At 40.8% G+C, this 22,671-nt stretch overlaps 1 protein-coding gene across 5 annotated transcripts in view; it reads left to right on the top strand.

Annotated features, from left to right (window-relative positions):
- The window catches only part of UNC5D (unc-5 netrin receptor D), a 527,348-nt gene that overhangs the window by 453,588 nt on the left and 51,089 nt on the right, over positions 1-22,671 (top strand). For 3 of the 5 annotated variants that reach the window (XM_059685428.1, XM_059685426.1, XM_059685425.1), the window contains 3 exons: positions 403-588; positions 6,802-7,179; positions 13,430-13,514. In XM_059685428.1, the coding sequence (XP_059541411.1) occupies positions 403-588; positions 6,802-7,179; positions 13,430-13,514 (649 nt within the window). The remainder of the gene's footprint in view (positions 1-402; positions 589-6,801; positions 7,180-13,429; positions 13,515-22,671) is intronic. The other 2 variants (XM_059685430.1, XM_059685427.1) reach the window with 1 other exon arrangement.

The following is a 22,671-nucleotide window of genomic DNA, read 5'->3' as shown; positions in this document are numbered from 1 at the left end:
AGTAAAACAGTTCACCCATATTCTGTCATTGTATGTGAGTCTCATGTTTACCCTCTAACAAAACTAAAAAAAAAAAATGTAGGTAAATATGACTTCCTAAGAATTTGCCTGTTTTTATTTGAAAATATATTCTTTGCAAAATTGATTGTCTTCAAGATTCTATTACATGGTAAGCTATCTTAATGCAGTTAAGATATTTGACTAGCATCCCTTTGATTTATGCAAGGTATTTCAGAAATGTGACTGTTGTTGGAAAGAGAGTATAACTTGTGGCTAGCTGCATATATAATTTTCTTTGAGCCGTAGCTCCAAAAACCCAATAGCATTTCATTTTGTATCATGGGGTGGCTCTTTGGCTCTGTGCCCATGTTGGCCACTTAGGATTTCTCTTGTGTCTTTCAGGCATTGAGAATGCCAGCGACATTGCTTTGTACTCGGGCTTGGGTGCTGCAGTCGTGGCTGTTGCAGTCCTCGTCATTGGTGTCACCCTTTATAGACGGAGCCAGAGTGACTATGGTGTGGACGTCATTGACTCTTCTGCATTGACAGGTGGCTTCCAGACCTTCAACTTCAAAACAGTCCGTCAAGGTCAGCGGCATAGGTTACCCCAACACCACGTCCTCAGGACCAAAGACTATGCTCACACAGGATTCCATGCTCATTGGCCCTGTGTGAACATAGCACTTGGCACTGGGGGCCGCTGCCAAATTGTCTTCATACATTAGGAAACCTAAGTGCTTGGCTATTAGGACAAATGGCTCTCAATTGACCATTAGCAACATTTAAATGAGGTATTTCTGTCTTTAGTAAGTTACTTTTTCACAGATTATTCAAATTTCTACTTTAACAAGACTGCTTTGAGGGTATATAATTTAGATCACTGAAATTCTGATTATTCCAGGCTAAGGACTAACTACTATACTGCAACCTCCCAGATATATATATATTACACTGTTTATTAGGTGGAATTATTTTTGTACTTCTGTTCTAAATAAGTAAAAGGACTCTTGATATATGACGGGTCAGTTAGCCAGAGAAAAAAATGAAATTCCTAGTTTAAATGAGTCTCAGCTGTTGCGCAGTCAAGCAATCTTTTGTTGCGGGGGGGGGGGGGGGGGGGGAGGAGAACCTATCATACCAAACTACAGCAATGCTCATTTTCAAAATGAAGAGTCATTGAATTCTCTTATAGGAACTACATCTATTTCTGATTGGTGATGAGACAGACACAGTTTTAATTTTAGAGAAAAAAAATGAAACTCTCTTCAGTGAATGAAGATTTTTTACATGGACTCTCATCACCTTTATTTCTGGCTATTACATATCAATATCACCTGTACCACAGGACAAGAAGAAGTCTCACTGCTTGGCAGGTTCTGAAGTGGAAACCCAAGGTCACTAGAAATTGGGAGAAACAAAATGCTTTAAGGCTCACCACTCACTTCTAGGCACCGAAGTTTCATGTCTGAGACCTAGTAGCCTTATATAGGGTTTAGTATATATTATTAGAAATAAATCCAATTAAGACCTACTATTTAGGCTCCATAAGAAACTAGAAATAGAGACTTCAGGTCAAGATGGCAGAGTAGGCAATCACTGTGCTCACCTCCTCCTGTGACCACATCAAAATTACAACTAGCTGAAGGGAATTCCTATAACCAGGGATATAAGAAGAAGCCAAGCCGAGACAGGTAGAGGGGGTGGAGAAGCAGAATGGGCAGGTCCCACAGCCACGGTATGGCAGATAAAAATGAGAAAAGCTATTTCAGCTGAGAGGTCCCCGTCCCATACCAGGCTCTCCAGCCCTCAACTCCACAGCCTGGAAATGAAGTTCCCATAGCATCTGGCTGTGAAAATAAGCAGGGATTGTGTTGAAGTAGGATGGAGGGCTGCTGCAGACCTAGTAGCTATAGTTCTTAAAGATACCATGAGCAGACTCACTGAAACACACACTTACTTACCAGCTCAACTCCAGCCCGGGGACAGTAGCTCACAAAGCACCAGGGGCAGACAGAGAGGAGGTGACCTGACTAACTTCAGAATGGGGGTTGGTGGGGGCAGGGGTCAAGGTAGCTGTCTCCCTAGGGAGAGTGCTGGCAGAGGCCATTGTTCCTTTGTTGAGCCCTTCCCTCTCCCAATCTTCAGGCATAGGCCAGAGCCAAATCTGAGACCCTGCCCCACCCAGCTGCCTCACCACCCATGCTACTTGCAGTGTTTCTTTCACATAGGTGTCCTGCCTCAGCTTAGACTGCTAACTTTCTAAAATCTTTCAAGGTCCATAAACCCCAATCAAATGGCAGCTGGCCTCAGCATGCCCTGTACCTCTTGCTAAGTGGCCCTAGGCCTGGCACTAGTGACAGCCAGCCTCAGTTCACAGTCCAACCTCTTTTAGCACAGGTGACAACCAACCACAGATCACTTTGTAGCTTCTAACACGTGGCCGCAGGCCAGACACAGGTAAAATCTGACCATGGGATGCATCAGAGTCCCTCCCAAGAGGCCCCAGAACCAACACTCCGAGTGGCCAGCTTCTTACCACACCAGAGCAACCCCCAAGCATTCCACAAATGACATACCCAAGGCAGACTCAGCAGACACCAGAGTCCAACTGAAGTGAATCCTGCTGCATAGGGTCAGCCCCCGCACAGTACCTTGTTTTCTGTAGCCCCAGGAATTTCTCACAGCCAGTCTTTCCAAAGGTTAGTCTCATCCACTGATGTGACAGCAGCAGTCGAGACTCAACTACATCAGGAGGGCACCCAACCCATACAAGGGATACCAGGGAGCACCCAGCTCAGGTGACTAGAGAGATGGCACCACTGGGCCCCAAAGGACATTTACTAGGTAAGGCCACCCTGCCAAGACTGGGAGACATAGCAGATCTACCTAATACATAGAAATATACACAAGGGGTCAGCCAAAATGAGGAGACAAAGAAACATGTTCCAAATTAAAGAACAAGGCAAATTTTCAGAAAATAACTAAACGATATGGTGACAAGCAATCTACCAGATAGACAGTTCAAAAGATGCTCAAGTGACTTAGGGGAAGAATAGGTGAACTCAGGGAGAATTTCAACAAAGAGATAGAAACCATTAAAAAAAATCAGAAATGCAGAATACATTAGAGGGAATCAAATAAGATTAGATGAAGCAGAATACTGAATCAGTGATCTGAAAGACAAGGTAGTGGAAAATGCACAATCAGAACAGCAAAAAGAATTTTTAAAATGATTATAGTTAAGGGACCTCTGGGACAACATTAAGTGTAACAACATTTGCTTCATAGGGGTACCAGCAGGAGAAGAGAGAGAGCAAGGGATTGACAACCTATTTGAATAAATAACCAAATCTGGCAAAGGAAATAGACATACAAGTCCAGGAAGCACAGACGGTCAAAAACAAGATGAACCCAAAGAGGCCCACACCAAAATACAATATAATTAAAATGCCAAAGTTTAGAGACAGAGAGTGAGCCGTACAAGCAGCAAGAGTAAAGAGTTAGTTGTGTACAAAGAAACTCCCAGAAGACTGTCAGCTGATGTGTCGACAAACTTAGAAGGCCAGAGGGATTGGCACAAAATATTTAAAATTATGTACAGGAAAGAACTACGGCCAAGATGACTCTACCCAGCAAGGCTATCATTTAAATTGAAGGGGAAACAATGTGTTTCACTGGCAAGAAAAATATTACAAAAAAATATTAAATGGACTTCTTTAAGAAGAGATGATCAAAAATGACTAGCAAAATATAGGAAAGAAAAATTTTTTTTTTGTTAACAAAGCCAAATACTTAGTAAAAGCAGTGGATCCACCAATATAAAGCTAGTACAAAGGTAAAAAGGCGAATGTAGAAAGAGAATGTGTAATTACAACAATATATTAAGAGATACACACAAACAAATGCACAAAAAAAGTAAAAAGTGATGACCAAACTATAGTGATTTAAGTATGTGTTCAAACCTAACCAATCATCAACTTAAAATAGACTGCTACAACATAGCATTTTATATAGGAAGTACATGGTAACCATAAAGCAAAAATCTATGAGAGGTATACAAGAAATACAGAGAAAGAAATCCTAACAGAAATTGATGGTTGCCAGATGGGAGGGGGATTGGGGAATGGATGAAAAAGGTGAAGGGATTAAGATGCGCAAATTGGCAGTTATAGACACAGTCCGTGGGATGTAAAGTATAGCATAGGGAATATAATCAATAATATTATAATAACTATGCATGGTGTCAGGTAGGTGATCAGTTTGTAATCTGTAAAATGTTTAATAAGTATGTTGTACTCCTGAAACTAACATCATATTGTATGTCAACTGAAATTGAAAAAAAAAATTAAGAAACTAGAAATATATATTCATCAAATAATAAGATATCAGTGTCTTAGACCAAGCACTTAAAAATGGAGGAAAGCTAGTAGTATGAGAGCTGCGTGTACAAGTGCAGAATCTTTGAAGTCATAACGATGAGTCCAAAATTGCTAAATGACCTAGTTAATCAGTTAGTTTCTCTGAGTCTCAATTTACAGCTTTAAAATGGAGATACTCATATCCACTTCAAAGGGTTCTTCTGAGGATGAAATTACCTGGAAAAACATGACTTACAAGCCCTTTGCATATGGAAGCAGCTCAATAAATGTAGTGAATATTGTTCTAGAACCTGGTTATTTTCTCTTGCCTGGGCATAGGAGGCTACTGTTCATAGAGCACCAGGCAGCAGCTAGGCCGGTGGCTCATCTGGAAATGCTGACTAGGATAAGCTTAAACACATTTCCTTACTAGGGGGCTTCTCGGAGCTTATGTGTATAGTAAGCCTTTCCAAACTTTATCATTTTGATTTTTTTAAGCAGGAATCTCACAAAAGTAGTGATATAAGAAAAAATTATCTATTCAAATTCCACTCTACCCTGTTAATTGTTGTGATAACACCTCACATTGATGCTCATTGGTTCTGCCTTGAGCAAATATAGTTAGAACCCAGCAAGGTGAACAGTGAGACTGTTAAATAAGACACTCAGAGTACACCAGGAACTTTATAAAAAGGATTTCCAGGGAGAAACTTGGGGTGATCAGATGATTGTTCCTGATCAGACTTGAATCAAGTTGGCAGCCAACTTTTGTCAACTGTGGACTCTATTATACATAGCTACTGTTACAGGGGTGGACAAAAGTAGGTTTATAGTTGTGAGTACAAGAAACAGAATTTATTCTTGTATTACTATTTATTAATTATCGTATTATTTATTTATATTACAACTGTAAATCTACTTTTGCCCACTCCTCTATAATCCTATTTTCCATTTAAGTGCATATGTTAGGCTTAAGTATAACTCTGAGAAATGTTTTTGCTTCATGGCTTCACTTCAGTTAGGAGGGTCTTTTAAGAATAGCCAGAAATTAATCTTCAGAAGGTGAGAGATTGAGATACAGTAGCCACGAGACTCAGGAGTATGATTTTTCCAGACCCAGTGGGTACACCTGTTCCCAACTCTTTCAAGATGTTAGGTGAATCTTTAGCCCTTCCGCTTGCCTGGGAAAACCATAAATAAGAGCAAGGATGGTGCCTGTAGAATTCAATGCAGTCCTGTTAAAAAAGCACAGCCCCTTGATTGTGCCTGTGTCTTAGCACAGGAACCTTAGGCATGAAAAAGATGCATCGCCAAGGAGCCTTTAGGTCTCCAAGGTTATTTCACCTCATTCTGAACCTCTTCTCTTATTATGTAGGACTCTTAGAGCATTAGAACTTTCCTGGGAAAAATCAGGATTACAGCTTTCCAGCTGGGGTTGCTACAAATTATGAAAATGGAAAAACAATAGAGGCTAATACAATATGTTCTGGAATTGCAACATCTTCAAAAATACCATACTTTAAACATTTTTTGTCAGGCCCGAAAGGAAAATGGTTTAATATGGTTTGGGTTTCAATTTGAGATGTCACATTGACGGACTGATATGGGTGGGAGGTTTGGGACTGAGGGTTATTTTGTTATTTACTAATAAATGAGATTACTTCATCACAAGAAAATATCACAGCATTTCGTTTTATTATATGGCTTAGGAAAAATTGGTAAGCCCCAACAGATGAGAAAGTCCAATTTCTCATGTTTTTGTAAAGATTGTTTTTTCCCGTTTGTTTTGAGACTGAAAGGGAAGCCATTCTAAGCTGTTCTCCATGTAGAATGTTTCTCCCTAGCCACATGCGATGCCTTCTTTCCCTCTCAGAGTGGCATATGCATTATTAGAACAAATTGGGGTCTCCTGAACTTCTTGAGCTGGGGACACATCATTTCCCGCCCCCCAAGCTCCAAAATTTCATGAGATGTGTGGGCACCCACACAGCTTCGGTTATAAACAGCACTACCCAGTCACCATGCTGTGTCATCTCATGCCATTTAAAATGAACAGATGTTATTTTTGCTCCAAACTGGATTATAAAACATCCCCCCCCCTTTTAAGTTTCTCTTGCCAGTTAAAATCACATCAACAAAAATACCTGATGGAGTATCAGAAATACCTGTTTTGAAAAGACAGCTTGTAAGGAACTCTGAAAAGTGAATGATTTAGGTTAGTGGCATTCAGAGAATTGCCTGGGAAAGCCAGAGTCCACAGCTGTGGTCACTAATGACCAGTCTTACAGAGCCAGTCTAGATGCTCGGGGTGGCCCTGAAGGTCAGGCTCTGATCGGACAGCGGGCAAGCTCACGGGCTGTTGTGCAGTTCGTGGAAGCAGATGTGAAGGGGTAACTGTGATGCCTTTTAGTTTCTGAGTGACAGAGCCCTTTTCTTTTATCAGGTAACTCCCTGCTCCTGAATTCCTCCATGCAGCCAGACCTGACCGTGAGTCGAACATACAGCGGACCTATCTGTCTACAGGACCCTCTGGACAAGGAACTCATGACCGAGTCTTCACTCTTCAACCCTTTGTCAGACATCAAAGTCAAAGTTCAGAGCTCATTCATGGTTTCGCTGGGAGTGTCTGAGAGAGCTGAGTACCATGGCAAGAGCCATTCTGGGACCTTTCCCCATGGAAACAACCGCAGCTTCAGTACAGTGCATCCCAGAAATAAAACACCCTACCTCCAAAACCTGTCATCGCTCCCCACAAGGACGGAACTGAGGACAACTGGCGTCTTTGGCCATTTAGGAGGACGCTTGGTAATGCCAAATACAGGTGGGTGGTAAGTGTGCGTTTGTGTATCTTCCAGCATTTGTTGAAATGTTTTGTATTTGCACAATTACATCCCATCAGATTAATTCTTAAGATGTTTCACTATCCCCTTGTCAAACCTCCAGGTACTGTGGCTCCAACAGTCTACTTGATTTACACTGCAAACAAGAACCAAGGCTGAGCCAGAACCGGTTTGGCTCAGTGGATAGAGCGTCGGCCTGGGGACTGGAAGGTCCCAGGTTCGATTCCGGTCAAGGGCATGTGCCTGGGTTGCGGGCACATCCCCAGTGGGAGATGTGCAGGAGGCAGCTGATCAATGTTTCTCTCTCATCGATGTTTCTAGCTCTCTATCTCTCTCCCTTCCTCTCTGTAAAAAATCGATAAAATATATTTTAAAAAAAAGAAGAAGAAGAACCAAGGCTGAGATGAGATTTTGCAATCTTCATCCCATCATGGACTGAACAGTCCATTTGATGCCCTCACTAGAGTTGGTGGTGGCCATATTTGTTCAAAACATTTGGGTGATCCCCAGAGTTTAAACCCATTTGAAATATATTTCCTAGAACATGATCAGAAAGCATTGAGAACATTCTTTGACAAAGCCCAGGTTTATGGACAAGCATGACTGATGCACTAGTAGGTAATTTAGTGAAATGACATTCTGAGTTGAACTTCCCCAGTGACTGACCTATTCAACACTGTGAGTGTCCAAAGACCTTGCTATGTTACTTCATGATGAGCAAGGCTACAATTCCAAGGAAACATCATAAGTATGCTTAGTTTTCAAGGACTTTTTCCTCCTTTTGGTTAGATGTTCTGTACAGCCCAGAACACTTTAAAAATTATTCTATCTATGGATTAGTCTTCAAGACCGAACTGGATGACAAAAGAGGGCAATCACTCCTCTGATTTCTAAGCAAGGAGACTTAGGAAGTGCTCGGAATCATCCTGGCTACTTAAAGAAAAAGAGTGTCCTGACCTGACAGTTTGACTAAACAACAGGTTAGCATTGTTTAGGGCCTTGTCAGCCTTCTCTCTATTGGAGAGCGAACCTTCCTCTCCAAGTGAAATATTTGTTCTTAGAAAATGAAATATGCAATGGGACTAGTCTGATGCAGCCATTCCCGCTGACGGACCCTCTGCTAGCTTAGTGACTTGAGACCGCATTTTGTTTCAAGTTGATGAACAGTCTTATTCTACTATATCAATTGCTTTCTTAAAAACTTCATTTCAGGCAAATAGCCCTCTTATACAGCCCTAATAATGATTTTGTTTTCTAAACTTCCAAAACTCTACATTTTTCTTGGTCAGTGTTTTAGGACGTAGTAAGGACAAAGGTTTAAATATGTATGCATGTCTCTGGTGATAACGGCAGATAGATCAATGGGGAATGAGTCAGCCATACTTATCAAGTGCCCCTCTTGTAAGAATCTTAAGAACTGGAAGTGTGGGTTCTGGAGAAAGAAAACTAAAAGATGCAAACCCTGTCCTTTCAAAGATAGTAGGATATATTAATCAGAAACATAGAAGTTGTACATTGAATTATGGTGCATTAATCTTATCTCCACATTCTAACCCATTCTAGTAGGCTCTCAATAGTTATTAGTTGAATAAATTGGCCCACAACCCTCCTTTCTCTTCCCATCTCATTTATTAGTATGTGTGTTTACACACATGTGGAGGGAGTGTCAAAATCAACCCATTCACTGGCTGTTTGTTTAATGTTCCTCAAAGAAAAGAGATGAAATCATGATGAAACAGATTTTTCTTTTTCTTCCCTTCATATTTAAGAAGTACTGCTGCTGGAAACTAAAAGTTTTATAGAGGGGATAAATGGTGATGGAAAAAAAATAAAAGATGAGGAACCTGAAAACAAACCTTCCCCCCCCCCCCAAAAAAAAAAAGAAGAAGAAACCTAAAAGTTTTGATAGCATTTTCTCTGATTCCCAAACACTTCCTCTGTAAAAGGGGCATTTTTAAAGTTCCTAACAAGAAGCCCCACACAAGATTGAAACTGTTCACTGGGAATAAATTTGAGGAAAAATACGTGTGGGGAAGTGAAACATATGCTCTGTTATTTGCAGAACATAAATGCAGAATATGCCTCAAAAGCTAATGTGTAAGGAAGCAAGGCACAGAAATTAAATTGTTCTAATGCTGCCCATCCCAAATGTTGTCTGGTGTCTGGCAATGATATCTCAAAAAGGTTGGGGTGGTCCCCACACTGTAAAAATCATTCATTATGCAAAATATGAAACAAGAAACTCAGACAGGTGGTTCTATTGTCATATCAAATAAAAGGCTGTCAGGGTAGCAGGTGGAGTTTGGGAAAGAGTATATTTTTCCTTAATCAGAGATAACTGGTGAATGACATACCAAAAATGGCTACTTCTGCCCTGACCAGTTTGGCTCAGTGGATAGAGCGTCGGCCTGCGGACTGAGGGGTCCCGGGTTCGATTCCGGTCAAGGGCATGTACCTTGGTTATGGGCACATCCCCAGTGGGGAGTGTGCAGGAGGCAGCTGATTGATGTTTCTCTCTCATCGATGTTTCTGGCTTTCTATCCCTCTCCCTTCCTCTCTGTGAAAAATCAATAAAATATATATTTTTTTAAAAAATGGCTAGTCCTCTAGGGAGACGCATGTATAAAAATGTCCCACAGTGCCTTTCCTCCTTCATACATCATAACATGCAACCAGCATGATCACCCTGCCAGAACCCTTGTCTCTGTGTGACTATCTTCCATCTCCATGTAGAATTTGCATGTTTGCCTGGAAGGAGGGAAGTATGTTTGAAGGATAATCATTCGCTTGCTGAATGAAGGAAAGATGAAATAGTGTAAAGCTCCAATGATCCTATAGATTCAGGTTGAATTTAGAAGTATTATGAGCAATGTTTTTATCTAAACACAGGGAATTAAGCTGACTTGAAAGAAATGAGATGGGATCTGCTCTACAAACAGTCCTTTTTCCTAAGTCCACACACATATTTATTCTGCTTCAATCTGAGTTGACTGTTGGGCCCTCATGACATAACAAACATAGCATATCTCAAGGCCTGGTCTACTTTTTTTTTACTCAGAATTTTGAATTTTATTTATTCATTAATATATTTATGATTTATCTTTTGAGGGCCTACTGTGTGCCAAGCATTGTACTCTGAGCTATTGATGTAATACGCCATTATTGTTTGTTGTTGTTTTTTTACATACTGTATGATTTCATGTATTTAAACGTTTAGAATAAGCAAACTAATCAACATGCCAGAAAGCAAGTAAGTGATCACTTGGGCTTGACATCAAGAATTGACTTCTAACTGAAAATGGAACTCCCATTTGACCCAGTGATCCCACTACTAGGAATGTATCCCAAGAAACCAGAAACGCCAATCAGAAAGGATATATGCACCCCTATGTTCATAGCAGCACAATTCACCATAGCGAAGATTTGGAAACAGCCTAAGTGCCCATCAGCAGATGAGTGGATTAGAAAACTGTGGTACATCTACACAATGGAATACTATGCTGCGGTAAAAAAAAAAGGAACTCTTGCCTTTTGCAACAGCATGGATAGAACTGGAGAGCATTATGCTAAGTGAAATAAGCCAGTCAGAGAAAGATAAATACCACATGATCTCACTCATTTGTGGATTATAGAGAACAACATAGACTGATGAAAAGGGACAGACCCAAAGACTGAGAAACAGCGATCAGGCTATCAATCCCCAGAAGGAAAGTAGGGGAGGGCGGGGGTAAGGGGAAGAGATCAACCGAAGGACTTGTATACATGTATATAAGCCAAACCAATGGACATGGACAACAGGGGGATGGGAGCATGAGTTTGTGTGTGGGGGGGAGGTTGGGGGTTAATGGGGGGGATGAGGAGACATTTGTAATACCTTAACTAATAATAATAAAAAAAAGAATCAAAAACAAAAAGAATTGACTTCTAAAAAAAATAAAATAAAATAAATAAATAAATAATTGCCTTCTAGCCCTGACCGGTTTGGCTCAGTGGATAGAGCATTGGCCTGCGGACTCAAGAGTCCCAGGTTCGATTCCAGTCAAGGGCATGTACCTTGGATGCGTGCACATCCCCAGTGTGGGGTGTGCAGGAGGCAGCTGATCGATGTTTCTCTCGCATCAATGTTTCTGGCTTTCTGTCCCTCTCCCTTCCTCTATGTAAAAAATCAATAAAATATATTTTTTTAAAAAAAGAATTGACTTCTAAAGGGCACTAGGGAAATTTTGTGGCAACGAAAATGCTCTATGTCTTGACTATGATGATGGTTACAGGAGAGTATAAATTTGTCAAAACTCATCGTGTACACTTACAACATGCATTTTATTACATGTGAATTATACCTCACTAAAGGAAACATAGGAAAGGGAAATGTGAGATACAAAGTTGTTCTTTTGGGTTAATTGCCTAAGATGACATTAATGCTTGATCATAGCCTCCTGTGCTTCTATAGCTAAACAATAGTGACTTCATGTTTCTTGGCATAATGGCCTAGATCAGTGGTTCTCAAACTTGGCTGCACATTAGAATCACCTGGGAATCTTTTTAAAATCCTGATTTCTGGGTCTCACCCTCCGGAAATCCTGTTTCTTTGTTATGGGGTGGGGCCACAACATTAGTAACAAAGAAACAGAATTTCTGGAGGATGAGGCCCAGAAATCAGGATTTTAAAAAGATTCCCAGGTGATTCTAATGTGCCGCCAAGGTTGAGAACCAACTGGCCTAGATAGTCTGAATGAGGGGCAACAGAGAGAGCACACACAATGTCTAGGGTATGTATTCATGTTGACACCCACATACACTGAACACCCTGTGGACTACAGTTTCTATTCAATGCAGGGAAGGAGTGATGGAGGCCACTTCATTTGGCAACTACATTTAAGGAAAAATGGGCAGTGAAAGGAGGAGTCTGATCAGAGCCCCCCAAATATAACCATGACAATCCTCCTACGATTGCCATTAAGGTCGAGAATATAAATGGATACCCTTGCTGAAAAGCTATAAGCAAGATTTAACTGTGCCTCATTCTTAGGGCTGGGGAATGTTACTGATGATAACTAGCATGTCACTGAATAATGCTCATAAATGCGAATCACAAATAACTTGCTTTGCAATGAGTCTTGCATTCCTTGATTCTGTAGCAGCTAACAGGCCCAGAGAAGGATGTCACTAAAGCCTGCCATCTCTAGATTTAAATTATCATCAGCAAGCAGAAAGCTTTCTGTGTGATTACATTAGCTCAAATGAAAGGAAGAAAGGTGAGAGCTGCATTATTCAAAGAATAAGAGGATGCCTTGAGATTTTATTTTATAAAGATCTTATTGTGTTTCTATTTCTTCTTATAAACAAAAAGCTACATTAGAGAGAATCTCTGCCCTCTCTAGACTGTTCTCTCTTGGCCAAAATGAAATATTTATTTCGCAGCATTCAAGAGAGAGAGGAGACATTTCAAATTCAGCGCCATGTGCCCTCCTGGTGCCTTCCCTGCCTGCATTGCATGATTTTACTGAAGCAAGGCTACTGAGTATTTTTCAATTCGATGCTGACATGAATATGGTTCAGTCACCTTTCCTAGCTTCTGTCTGCAGATATAGGACCAAATAGTGGCCATGCAACAACCTATAAGGTTCCATGCAACAATTTATAAGGTTCCTAAACTCATCTGAGTTTCTTCTTTCTCCAGTTTTCTGGACAAAACACACACACACACACACACACACACACACACACACACACGCAGTACTCCTCTCCTCTAATCTCTTCCCTAAACTTACTTCAGGATGCACAGTTTAGAGGACTATTTTATACCAGGCTCTAGCAAAATGTTACATGGCCCACCCAGCATTGCAAGATGCCCTTTCAGGAAATGAGTGGGTAGAAACAAGATAGAGAAGCACATTTTTTTAAATTTCAGAGTAGATTAACTGATAATTGATAAACTTTTATATTCTCAGATATGTTTGCTAGTCCAGGACATCCAATTTTTAAGAGAATTTAAAAGTGGTAGGAGGACTTTAAATAAAACCTAATTTGAATACACACTTGAATAATATGTTTTTCTTTATGTCACTGTTAGTAAATAATGGGTTCTCCATTATTATCTTGGGCTTCATGAACTTTGCAAGGGTCAGGGTTTCACAGACTGCCCTGAGAAGGTCCTTTTGTGAGCATCTGCAAGGTGCCCAATAGATGGAAAAGCTACGAATAACCTTTTGTGTGTTTTTTCTGTTTTAGGCGTGAGTTTACTCATACCACATGGTGCCATCCCAGAGGAGAATTCTTGGGAGATTTATATGTCCATCAACCAAGGTGAACCCAGGTGAGAGACAGAAAGAAATGATGTATCAGTGACATCTGGAATATGGAATAGAGCTTCTGCAGAAAAATCTGAAGTTTGTAGGATCTGTGACATGGAGGTGTGTAGGTACGATAATGAGCTACTGACTTTACAGAAGAAAAACCAGCTGCAAAACTATTGGCTAGAATTAAAGCACAGGCAGCCTCACATTTGTAGGTAACTAACCTAAGTCTCTGATGTCTAGACAGCAGACACTAAATGTGAAACAGTGAATTGGTAGGTAAGTCCTAAGCAGGGCTTCTCCACACACATAGACTGCCTCCCTCAGTCTTCTTAAAAGAAAAACAAAAATCAACCCTGGAGGCACTGTTGGTGCTGGGGTTTATGCAAATGCAGGGAATGATTGACCTGTGACCTTTCAAGGTCAGCAGAAGACCTGCAGTAAGCAAGAAAGACAAGTTCTTAGGAAATTTTCCTCATGTAAAAATATGGTTTACGCTTCAACAGCTTTCAGATCTGACAAATTTCAGCAGCATTAAATTCAATTACATGAACAAATACAAATCTTGTCATATTCTTTTAATGAAAGGAGTTGGTTATTTTCTTAGCACAGCTATAATATTTGCGGAAATGTTGCCTTCCACCACACAAGATAAAGCGACCTCCTCTTTAGAAAGCAATTTCTCTTATAAACTGGATATATACCTCTGGCATTTTCAGTCTTAACATCTTGGTTATTTTAGAATAGATTTTTTGTTGTTAGCAAAGAACACATGAAGGAAAAATACTGAAAGGAAAAACAGCCAGAGAGACAGATGGTTGAACAGATTTTGATAGCTATCTCCATAAAAGGATTTGCTGGTGCTCAGTGGTTTTAACATAATGCTCTACAGCAGCGGTTCTCAACCTGTGGGTCGCGACCCCTTTGGGGGTCGAACGATCCTTTCACGGGGGTCGCCTAAGACCATCGGAAAACACATATATAATTACATATTGTTTTTGTGATTAATCACTATGCTTTACTTATGTTCAATTTGTAACAATGAAAATACATCCTGCATATCAGATACTTAGATTACGATTCATAACAGTTGCAAAATGACAGTTATGAAGTAGCAACAAAAATAATTTTATGGTTGGGGGTCACCACAACATGAGGAACTGTATTAAAGGGTCGCGGCATTAGGAAGGTTGAGAACCACTGCTCTACAGGGTTCTATAGCAGCCGTGGGCAAACTATGGCCCGCGGGCCAGATCCAGCCCGTTTGAAATGAACAAAACTAAAAAAAAAAAAAAAAAAAAAGACCGTACCCTTTTATGTAATGAAGTTTACTTTGAATTTATATTAGTTCACACAAACACTCCATCCATGCTTTTGTTCCGGCCCTCCGGTCCAGTTTAAGAACCCATTGTGGCCCTCGAGTCAAAAAGTTTGCCCACCCCTGTTCTAGAGGAATGGAAGCAAGAAGGCTCTGCTAGTTGGCTGTGGGTGAGGCTCTTCGAGGATTTGCATGTAAACTCTATTCTGTTGGGATTTCCTGTTCCTCAGTCCTGTAAAGCTGGATCCTTTACCTGTGCACTTGAAAACATGTTAATGTCTAAATATCTCCACTTACTTAGGGGAAACTAAGGAGCAGAGGGGTTGAGGAGTTTCTTCAAAACCCAAAAATGTAGTTCTCTAGATAAGAATAACCTCTTATTTTTCCCTTTGGTTGATTTATATAAGAAGTCATATCTGTTTAACATTGAGATCATGGTCAATTACACATATGCTTGTAAGTAAACGTATCATCCTGCAAAAATCAAGTACAGTCCTGCACTGCTTAATGACATTTCCATAAACGCAGGACCGCATAATAACAGTAGTCCCCTAAGATTGCAATGGAGCTGAAAATTCCTGTCACCTAATGATATGTCATAGCATAGTGCTTCACTCATGAATTTGTGGTGATGCTGATGTAACAAACATATTTGCGGCCAGTCATATAAGGGTACCTTATTGTGTAAATGCACTCAATGATGTTCTTACAACCATGAAATCGTGTAGCGATACATTTCTCAGACCATATCCCCATCATTAAGTATAGTTCACATTTTCAAAGGCAACTAATTTATAGCTCACTTCCATCCCATCCGTATCTCTCACTAGAAGTTTCCTCCTAGGAGGTCAGACTAGAATGTGCCAAAAGGCATCAAACATCAAACGTACAAGAACTTAAATACAATGGCTCAAAAATGTGGGCAGTATCGATTAGGGCATCCTGTAATCATAAAGTAAGAAGGATAAATACTTAAAAACTCACCAGAGACCACACACCTTGAAAGACAGGTTTAGCCTAGTATGGTCACTCCCTAGACCACTACTAGCTTAGCAAGTTCCATGTTAACCACTCTGGTTTACCCATCCGTATTTAAGGTGTTGAGTTCATTACTACTGCCTAGGAAGGTGGACAGAAAGAGTTTACTGAAGACTTCAGATCTTTGAGATGTGTGCATTTTCCCATCTATTAAGTGGAGGATAAATTAAAATTGCAGGAAGCACACATTCTTTTTCATGTTGCTGAAACCTTCCAGATGTTCACCTTTAAGGGAATGACCAGTGCCTGGGCTACTGCCCGTTAGCTTCCTTGGCAATCTTCACTCCCTTTTGAGGAGCTCCAACCTACTTACAAAAACACTACAAATAGCAAATGCCTTTCTGTTACGTTTTTTTGTTTTTTTAAAGCTTAGGATGAATTTTTTTTTGCCATCCTTCCAGGAGGCTGTTTGAATCTGAGTTCTCCAGCTTTTAATCCTGTGATTAATCAGGAGAGGGCCATTTAGTGTCACCTTTTCTTTTTAATATCATTTGAAAACCCATTTTCACTTTATGTCGCCCTCCGTCATTCTGAACGTGTGCTTAGAGCAAGGCCCATCTTCTCAGTGCCGTGGAGATCCAGGGGGGCTGCTGTTTCCTTCATCTTTGCCTCTGGAGCCATCACAGTGCCCTTCCTTTTAGCTCACAGGTGTGAGCATTGGATTTCCTGATTCCATCACTTCCACACACAGGAAACAACAGTGGCATCTTCCAAACGACACCTTGGTGCTGTATTTAAGTTAAAGTCTGTTCCATTTTCCTCTTGATGTTATATTCCTGTGGCTCCTTCCTGCACTAAGTCCTGGTGTAGCAGGGAGGTGGTTTAGTGGAACTGTAACTGATCTCATCGATCCAAATTCTGTACCGGGTTCCCAGGGATATGGCTGTGTGGGATGAATCGCAGACTCAAAATAACCCCTCGTGTTCGAACAGTCTCATATGGTTGGTTATATTTCGATATTTTGGTAAGTTTTAAGTGAGGTCGTCAGTACAGAATGTACCCTGTCTTTCTTGGGAGAGCCTACAGAGGACACTGTGCTTTTCATTAACGATGTCACTTTCCTTCCTCAACGTCCCTGCTCTGTCTACACTTTCAGACTTGACCAAACCAACCATCTTGACCAAACATCTTAATGAATCTTTTCCAAACTCTTTTAGCAATCTGGACATTCAGGTTGGTTATAACACTTAGGAAATGATGTCTGTTCATTTTTTGTATATATACATATACATATTATATGTTTTGCTGGAAGGGGAATTTGCATCCTTGTAAAGGTAATAATTACTTGCCTTTATTTTAGTGTAATTTTTCAAAGTACTCTTACATACCTCTGACTCATTTAATCTCCACAGTAATGTTCTAAAGAAGAGGATTTTATACCAATTTTAGAGATGTGGGGGAAAAATCTAAAAAAAGGTTCCAAGAAGCAAAGCTGCTTTCCAAGGCATGTTACTTACTGGCTGAGCAGAGATTTGCCTTCAGAGTATCTGGCTCCAATGCCAGAGCTCATGGACTAAAGGATGCCACCTCTCCTTGATGCTGGGGACTCGAAGGAGACAGCTCTCTGACGCTGCGTCCCCACTCCTCCTGGCCCCTGTAAGGAGGCATCCCCTGGAACAGCTCTCTAAGAGCACTGAGAACTAGGCAAGGCAGGATCAAGTAGAACTTTTCTTAGAAGGGCATGGGGCAAATTGCTGTTGTTACATTATAGACCTGAGAGAAGAAAGACTAGAAGCAGGTCTCACTCCAGGGCTGAACCTTAGCGGACTTGTTAGGGAACGTTTGAGCTCAGTGATTAAGAGTGTGAGCTCTGGCATCAGAGGCCCTGGGTTCAGATCTTAGCTTCCCTGCTATTATCTGTGTGACCATAGGTAAGATAATGAAGCTTTGTGAGTGTCCTTATGTGAAAAACAATACTACCTACCTTATAGAGAAACTGTGGGGTTGCAGGAAATAAAGTGATGCAACAATCTCAGATGATAAGTAAAGGAAAACCTAATAGATATATTTATATTTGATTAAGCATTCTACCTACAGTATATCCTTCAACTTTGGCATCAATTCTATATGGTAAATAACATAATTATCCTAATTTTTATAGATTTGAAAATTAAGACCAAGAAAGGTTAGGTTTGCCTTAGGTTGTAGCAAGACTGAGCACCAAAGCAAGATTTTCTGTCTCACAATGTAGTGTTAGACTATCTCACACTCCCCAATTTAGGCTTAATTAGGCATATTATTCTTGAGTCCTGTAAGACATGCTTGATGAGGGACAGTGCTTATGCTTAATAATAGAAATACATTATGAAACGGACTGAGAGGGACCCAGGTTTGGGAAGACAATAGCTTTGTAATTCAATGTAGACTTACACTGTAATAGAGGATTTCACAGAAAACAATGGAAAAATAGAAAAAGGCCTCTGAATCTATTCTAGGATAGACTTCAGAGGGGATGGTAGGGAGGGTGGCTCCCAAGAGTTGTCTGTCACTGTGCTGAATCTAAAAGATCATTAGAAATGAGCCAAATAAAGAAAGGTATAAGGGCTATCCCTCAATGATTTCCAGCTTCAGGATACATTTTCTAGTATCTATAGAGTATAAGGTTGGGGAGAGTCTTTAAGAGTGGCTAAATCCAGGCACTGTTCCCTGCTTGGAAGTCACTCTGATGCCAGAACATTGCCTTATGCAGCTTTCTCCCAACTCTACTCCAGGGCTTTCCACAGAACAAAGTTAGGTTGCATGCAGTGCCCATTCACAAAATAGAGGACACTTAGTGACCTCAGCAAGCAGGAACTAGAGTAGCCTCACAGAAACTCAATGGCATGACACTGGGGCTGCCAAGTATTATGGTGATGAGCCCTTGGTATCCTCCTGGATCAGAGTATTTAAGCAGCTAGCTCATGGCCAAGCATGGCTCCTCTACTGTAGGCCCCTTTAGAGGGCAAGAACTGGCAGGGCAGTCATCATTCTCAAAAGCCTGTCTCCATTCCCAAACTTTAATTTGAAAGCAATTGGGTCCTTTTATTTTAACTTTACCTTTTTTTTAGGAGCTATTAGGGGGGAATAATTTTTCATCCTCTCTAAACATGTTTTAATTTTTTAAATAAAATATAAGTGTTTAAGCAAGATGATCAAAAAAAGAAACATTTGTCTCGCTCCAGAAATTCTCCCACATACATTCCAATAAGAAAATGGGCCCGGCCAGCCGGTGTTGATCACGGTTGAGCATTGACCTATGAACCAGAAGGTCACAGTTTGATTCCAGTCAGGGCATATGCCTGGGTTGCAGGCTCAATCCCTAGTGTGGGACGCATAGCAGGCAACCAATCAATGATTCTCTCTCATCATTGATTTTTCTTTCTCTCCCTCTCCCTCTCCCTTTGTCTCTGAAATCAATAAAAATATAAAAAGAAAAAAGAAAATGGTATAGATGTAGCAGTCTTCCCACCCCATGGTTGCAGAGTGGAAAACTGGACCAGAAAATTATTATATGGAGCTTTCTTCTGAGAAGCAATAAAATGAAACCAAAGGCAAACATTCATTTCTTTTTTCAATTACACTGTCATGTGGATATTCCTGACCAAATGCTTAGACTAAAATTGGAAATGTAAATAACCTTACTGAAGAATTTACAAAAAGGCACATATTTTAGAATTTGGGCTCATCCCAGATGAATATTTCAAATAACATTTTTCTTCTGTTTTTGTTTCGTTTTGCTTTTTTTGCTATCAAATGGGTATTTCTCAGGGGAGGCAAACATGCTGGTGTTATGAAATTCACTTTTTGAGGGTGCCTTGGTGGTGCAGTGGCTTTCATAGCAAAGCATGAGATAAGACCAAATACAAGGCTAGAAAGACAGAAGAAAGTCACTATGGGAAGAAAGTCACAATTAGTGCAGTGGTCTGACTCTTGAGCTCAGAATAAAAGCATCTGTTTTTGTCCGCACCCCAACACCTGGTGACTGGTCAGGACATTGCCACAGGAAGAAAACCTGGCTCAGACCTTCTGGGTTGATTTTCATCTCTGTTAGCATTCTTCAGCTTAGACCAGTGGTCCGCAGACCACCAGTTGGTGACTGCTGATCCAAAGGTTTCCTTAAACCAGTGGTCCCCAACCTTTTGGACCTCATGGACCACCAGTGGTCCGCAGACCACCAGTTGGCGACCACTGGCTTAGAGGAGTTCCCCACCAGGTTCTGTCTCAAGCTATCCTCCAGCTCTGGCAAAAACACTGTACTATCTCACTGCAAAAAAGTTGTGGACTTCTGGGATAGTTTTCACAATTGATATTATGAGCTCAATGACCATTAAGTGCCAAGTGTATTTGGTTCTGTGGACCAAGAAAAATAGGATCCCTTAGGTGAAGTAGTTTATTTCTGGTAGAAATAAAAAAAAAGAGGATCCCTTAAAAAAAAGAACTAAGTACCCCAACATTCTAATTTCAGGTATTTTCCAACTATAAGGCTAAGGCTAATAGTCCTACCTCCCGGCAGCACCTGTTGAGAAGCATCACTTCATCAGAATGAGCACTACCTCTCTCCCATCCACTCACACACCATACTCCCTCCCGCCCTATTGATATAAGTATGGAGCTGGAAGAGACAAAAAGAGGAGTCATATTTTGGAGGAGTGCAGGTATCAAACATGGCTGTCTCTGCTCTGACCAAAGCCAAAGAAAATAGCCCCAAGAGAACTACTCAAAATTTTGTGTCATCTGCAGGAAGTGGACATGGATACCTGATTTTCTCATGGTCCATCAGTTTGTTGATTTATCCCATGTTACCAGAGGACAGCAAAAGAAAAAGCTTTGAGAAAGGACATACTGCTAAAGCCAAGGAGAGAGGGGCAAAGAGCACTTCCATAATTTCCAGGTTCCCATTTTCCCAAGAGATAGAGAAGATGCACCCTGGCCAGGAGTTGGGTAAATGAGATTGAAAACAGGTTTTCCAGGGGCCACCTCAATATGAGGCAAAGAGGCTCAGAGAGCAGGGTTGGGATGCTGTCAGTGGAGGGCCAGTTGGCAGATGCAACTGATACCCACAAGGAATGACAGATGCTTAGGGCAACTGTTTGCAATCTAGTCACCTGCACCCTCTGTCAGTTAGGCCTTTTGAAGTTACCAACCATTTACACTGAATCCATTAAGGATTATCTTCAAAAACTTTTGTCACCCATGAAAAAATTCATCATTGTCTTGCCCCAGGAAGAAGTAAGGAGATATTTGTTTCCCTTCTTTCTCCTTTCTATCACAATACTATAGGGATAAGCTCATGCCACTGGGATAAGCTCAACCTGCTCCCTCCTCTCCAGACTAAGAACCCAGAGCCTTGTATATGTATATGCTAATGGTCGTGTGCAGACTGTGTGTCCGTGTGCATGGGTACTGGAGTTTGAATCAGATGTAAGATTAAAGTTTAAAAATGAACAAAATGAGTCCTACAAATGAAATCAAACTATTTTAATAACTAGATGTCACTGAAAGTTATAGAATCAAAATGAAATGCTACCATGGGTGGTTCCACTAAGCACAATTGTTAGCAATTACTAAGAAAATTAGATACTTAACACAGTAACAGATGAAGCCCCAGAAGCAAACCCAGTTCCTCAAGTGAATAATGATGTTTCAGTGTGATTCATGTGGTGAAAAGATACACAAATGTTTACCAGTAGTCAAAGAATGAACCCCATCCAAAGACTCAGGGAAGGTTCAGAGAGGAAGTGACAATTGACTTAAAAATTGGAAGAGTAAAAGGCATTCCAGTCCAAGATAATAGAAGGCGCAAAAGCACAGATGAATAAATACTATCACATATTTTAGAACTAAGCAAATCAGAACAGAACATGAAAGAGTGGAATTGGGGAAATTGAAACTTAACTGGTGGGTAGGTATTGGTGAGGCTTAAGAATTCAGAGACCTAGTCATATTTACATCTATAATAATAAAAGCAGAATATGCTAATTAGACTGGTCAGCCAAACAACCTTCCAGGCGACCTTCTGGACAAAGTCAGGGCTGCAAGGGCCCAGGCAAGCCACCATGGATGCGAGGACCAAGCCCCTTGCACGAATTTCATGCATCAGGCGTCTAGTTTTAGATATATTACCTTCTATTTCACCTCCACTGCCACCACCCGAGTTCAAGTCTCATTAATACCCACATCCTCCTTGTGAGCACAGTGAAAATATGCCTCATTTTGCCTGGCACAGTTATTAATAATGCCCCCTTTTCACCCTCAAAAGTATCTCAATTTGCATAATAAATTAGTCACTCTACTTTTAAGTATCCTTGTCTCTAGTTGTGAACATTTTAAATCCATTCTCTAATCCTCACATTGCTGTCAGTGGGAAGGTTTGGGAGAGACTTCAGGAGGAGCTCAGCAAGGTCATCTGTGTGCATGTGCATGTGCATGTGCATGTGCAGTGTGTGTTGAAGGAGATGAAGGAGTTGAAGATAATTCCCAGAATTCTGGCTTGGGAGCTGATGATTAATTAGTAGAGAGAGATTTGCCAGCTGAAGGTCACCTGAGAGTTTGTGATAATAGCTGCTCGGGGAGCAACTCTGGATTTCTTTCCAGGGAATAAACACAGCTCTTTGACATATAAGAAAAGGGACAGGAAGAAAATTGATTCAAGAATTAATAATAGGCAAAAGTAATATTTATAACAAGGAAAAAGTTGACTGCTGAGTGGAAATTCCATGACAAGATTTTGGCTACAGCACGTAGTAGCAGTACCACTCAGAGCAAAATGTCACAATATCGGGCAGATACTGTGCCTGCCTGCTTTGAGCAGGGTGAAATCTGCCTGCTTTGTGGCCTGTGCC

The sequence above is a fragment of the Myotis daubentonii genome, chromosome 2 (genome assembly GCF_963259705.1).
Source record: "Myotis daubentonii chromosome 2, mMyoDau2.1, whole genome shotgun sequence".
Lineage (NCBI taxonomy): Eukaryota > Metazoa > Chordata > Mammalia > Chiroptera > Vespertilionidae > Myotis > Myotis daubentonii.
Note: the sequence above shows the minus strand (reverse complement) of the source record. Positions and strands in the feature narration are given on the sequence as shown.